Here is a 4512-nt window from a genome sequence, read left to right on the forward strand (position 1 = left end):
GGCCTAGACTGCAATCAGGATCTGAATGTGGTCAGAGCCCCAGAGTCCTGTTCCAGGGGCAGAGGAGTCTCTCTCTCTTTACTCCCCTCCCTCAGCTCAGTGGGCTCATGCCCTGGGGGCTCCTGCTTAAGGGCTCTGCCTGCTTCTGTTTCCTGGATCTGGAATGCAGTGGCCAGGCAGCTTGCTGTGTGCCCTGAGGGCTGGGCTCCATGTACTAACTCTGGCAGAGATCCCCTGCTGGTTCCCCACTTTGTGCCCTGTGCTCCCCGGGGCGCAGATCAGGAAACTCCCATGCTGCTGGGAGCAGTGGCTCCCAGCGCCCTGGGGCTGCCTCCAGGAGGCTGAAGTTCTTTTGCCCTGGCGGGCCACCCCTCCGGTGGGCTGCCCCTCCAACCCCGGGGAGCAGAGGCTGGCCCTCCGACCCCGGGGAGCAGAGCCTTTCTGCTCTTTTCCAGGTTACCTTGAGTAGGAGCACTGCCTCATTGGGTCCCTCTGTGGATTCTGTCTCTTGAAAATTTAAAGTCCTTAGTTTCAAAGATTTATGAGAGAGCTCCTAGGACATCCTCCACTCTTGTGGCCATCTTGGCTCTGCCCTCCTGTAATAGTAAATATAATGAATATAAATATAAACAAACTAAAATCTCTGATAAGCAAAAAAGTTATAAAAAGTCATATAGTAAAATAGAATGTTGCTTATGGGAAACATTTTGTTTAGAAACAGTTGAGTAGACATTCAGAGGTGGGACTGAGTTTAACATATTTCTTTATAATTTACTCATGACAAATTAGCTCCGGGCACATTTGATTAAAACTAGAAAACATTCATTAAAAGATATAAAGAAAAATATATTATGCAAAAGTTTAAAATAAAACCATATCAAGTCTACAACAGAATTGAAGGAAAAAACAGCCTTTAAAGAAGGGGGCAGCTATATGTGCAGTCATTAGAGCAATTCTAGAGTCATGAGGACCTGAATTCAAATTCGACCTGATACTTCTGGGCAAGTCACTTAATCCCAATTACCTTTTTAAAAGGAAATTTTAATATCTAATATTCTAATTTTCAAAGTACATCTAACAAAAAGATAAAGAATAAAGAAGTGTTGAGTAAAATAGAAAATGAATTCCATCCAGTAAGATGAACTGAGAGAACTTAATGGTAAGGAGAGGTGGTATGATGCAGTAGTTAAGTTATGCTATCCCACAAAGGTCTGTGCTTTGGAGTAATGTACTTTTTTTGCCATTGTATTTGACATGATAATTGATAGTTCTTTGTTTTGAACTGATGTTCTCTGTAGTTGATTAGTAAAAGGAAACAAATAGGTAGAAGCTCTTTGAAGTGTGGTTTTGAGTGAATGTTATGGGATATGATGGAATCAACTTGTTAAATTTTCAGCCTGAGCATCAACAAAGGCTTTATGTTAAGAATGTAGATTGATTGTTGTTCGTCTTTACTTCAGGAAGAGGACTATATGCGATGTTTTGAGATGAAGGTGAATTGGATTCAAGTGAGGAGGTCTGTGCAAAGTCATCAGCCTTACTCTCTCTTCCAGAGTCATCTGGAAAGATATTGATTAGGATGGCCAGAGATGACCCTGGTTGTAATGGGAGATCTTGACCTTTTTGAGCTAAAGTATTTAAAAGGTCTCAGTTTGACTAAAGCAATGCCAATTCAGGAGTTAAGGTAAGACAAGGAATGAGACAGAGAATGAATTTTTTTACCTAGTCAGAAAAATACCAATCTGGAAGGGAAAGATCCTCTGGATTTCTGTTCAAAATAGAAACAATTGCTATTTTCATTTACTCTGAGCCAGTCATGGCCCAAACTATGACCAAATAGGGCTTGACCTGGTACCTATTGTTGGCTAATTAATGAGAGCTAGAGTCTTTTGGGTTTATAATATCTATTTTTGAGGGCTTCCCCCTCTATTCCCAATCCAAAGTTAGTTGTTAAACCTCTACCAGCATTTCCCTGGTACTGACCCACAGATGTATAGGGTAGTTTTTTTGAGGATCTATTTGGGAGAAAGCACTAGGAGCCATGCTTGGATAGATAGGGAAAAAACAGATTTTGTATACCATCTTTATAGACTAAAAAAATACTCAAAGAAATAAAATAGATAAAAAGACTTCCCTATTTAAAAGGAAAAATTGACAATCTTTTAAAGAGCTGTTCTGCCAAAAAATGAGGTCAGATGGAATCACAAGCAAATTCTATCAAAATTTTAGAGGGAAGCAATTCCCATGCAATGCATCCTCTTTCTAAACCTAGGGAAAGATAATATTAAAGAAATCTTGGTTAGGGTCTTGCCCTGGTCAGTAAGGCAAACTCAGGAAAAGAAAAACAAAATATTTTTATTACCATATCAAGGCAGTGAGTAAGCAGCTGAGTATGGCCTCCTATTCAAACTGTCCATTTCTTTTTATAGATAGAGGTAAACAATTTCATATAAGGGAAAATGTATTTTGATTAGTACATATAATCATGAAGGAGATAGGATTAGTACTTATAGGCAAGCCTATTTCCAGACTCCCATTTCCTGCAGGCTGGCTGCATATGTACTCAAATTCTAAGCAAGGTTTTAAAATGGAGTCACTCAGACTGATTCTGTATAAGTATTCTGGCAGCTGGCAGCATTTTGGACTCAGAGGAAAAGAAAATTATAGGTCATTCTCTTTAATGAATTTAAGTGCAAAAATATTAAATAAACTTCTTACAAGATAGAATGGAAATACTCCATTATGATCAAGTGGTAAGAATACAAGGATGGTTTAATACCAGGAAAGTATCAATATAAAAATCATATCAACAAGAGAAAAAAATTAACAACTGTAAGATATCATTAGATGAAGAAACGAAAAAATCATTTTACTTATTAAGTGCATTTAATAAGATTACTATTCAGTGTTCATTTGTTTCTTCTTGTTCATGTTCTTCCTGTTCTTTTGTTGTAGTTAACCTTTGCTCTTGTTCTTGTTCATGTTCTTATTCTGGAGCCTGCTTAGATATTGTAGACTGTGTGAGGCACCTAACAAGCAGGTCAGACTCCAAGAAGGAATTTCTTGATACAAAAGAGTTGTCATTTAGGGTTGATTTAAAGCAGGACCTGTAGGATAGTTTCACTGTGCAACTCCCGGTATTGGTGCTTGAAAATTGAATTCTTTTTAAAAAACAAAACAAAACATGTTCAGACCCCATGCCTTCTTTATTTATTTAAAGATATTTTGTTTCAATCAAGGAAGATCCACCTTCTGACTCTCCCGCCTCTACCCCTAATTGAGAACATAAGAAAAACAAAATCCATTATAAACATGGAGTTTATATTAAAAGAAATTTCCACATTTACCATATTAAAAAATTTATGCTGCATTTTTCACTTTTTAGTCTTTTCACTTTATCAGGATAGTTTGTTATATTTTATTATCAGTTGTCTAGAATGTTGGTTGATCATTATATTCATAAGAGTTTGACACAGTAGTATTCTATCATATTTATATGCCATAATGTGTTGGACCATTCCCTAATTTATGTGCATCTTCTCAGATTCCCATTCTTTGCCATCTCAAAAAGAACCATAAATATTTTTTGTAAATGCTTAGAATTTGTTTTCCTTAGGACTAATTCCTCCCTTAAGCTATCCTCCCTCTAGTTCCCCCCATCTTCCTTCTCCCTTCCCCTCTTATTGCCCTGTTGAGTGAAATGTTTTTATGTATACAATTCTCTGTGTGTATGTGTGTGTATTTTTCCTTCTTTTGACAAGTTCAGATGAGAAGTGATATTCAAGTGTCTTCTATTCCCTCTACCTCCTCACCTTCATTTACATAATTAGCTATTTGTGCACCCTGATTACATAGGATAATTTCCCCTAATCTTTCTTTATCTTCCCCACAGCGTTTTTCTTCTACTTCTTCCTCTTTCTTTCAGTTATCTTCTTTTTTCTTTCTACACATCCCTTAGCATCCTTCCTCGACAGCAGCCTGCTGGCCTCATGCTCTGACTCCAGCTGGGTGAGCACATCCTCCTCCTGCACCGGGCCCTTCATGTTGTGGGTGATGGAGCAGCTCGTGTCATCCGTGAACTCCACCTGGGCCTGGGTGCACTGGCCCTGGGAACCGGTCCTGCCCAGCACCTTGGAGACTCGAGCCAGCCTGATGGGCTGCACGCGGCCGGTGTCCATGATGGTGGTGGCAGAGCAGGCCTGAGAGAGAGAGGAGAGAGCTTTCTGTTTTCTTTTTTTTTTTTAATTTATTTTTTATTCTCATTTTGTACAAATGTTTTTTTACACTAATAAAATATTCTTGTTTACAAGTAAACAAAATACCCCTCTTCCCCCATGAATATAGATAGACTTGCTTGGGGGAAAAAAGTAAAGGGGAGAGAAAAAAATTAAAATTAAAAAAAAATAATAGTAGTAATTGTAGGTATGGCCAGGTGGCGCAATGGACGAAGCACCAGCCCTGGAGCCATGAGCACTGGAACCCATATCCAGCCTCGTAAACCCAACAATCACC

At 38.8% G+C, this 4512-nt stretch overlaps 1 protein-coding gene across 1 annotated transcript; it reads right to left on the minus strand.

Moving 5' to 3' along the window:
- Positions 1-3902: 3902 nt before the first annotated feature.
- Positions 3903-4178, minus strand: LOC141492978 (small ribosomal subunit protein eS28-like). Its single transcript, XM_074193805.1, has one exon. It carries the CDS (start codon positions 4176-4178, stop codon positions 3903-3905), a length of 276 nt encoding a protein of 91 aa, XP_074049906.1.
- Positions 4179-4512: the final 334 nt, after the last annotated feature.

Source organism: Macrotis lagotis, chromosome 1 (assembly GCF_037893015.1).
Source record: "Macrotis lagotis isolate mMagLag1 chromosome 1, bilby.v1.9.chrom.fasta, whole genome shotgun sequence".
Lineage (NCBI taxonomy): Eukaryota > Metazoa > Chordata > Mammalia > Peramelemorphia > Peramelidae > Macrotis > Macrotis lagotis.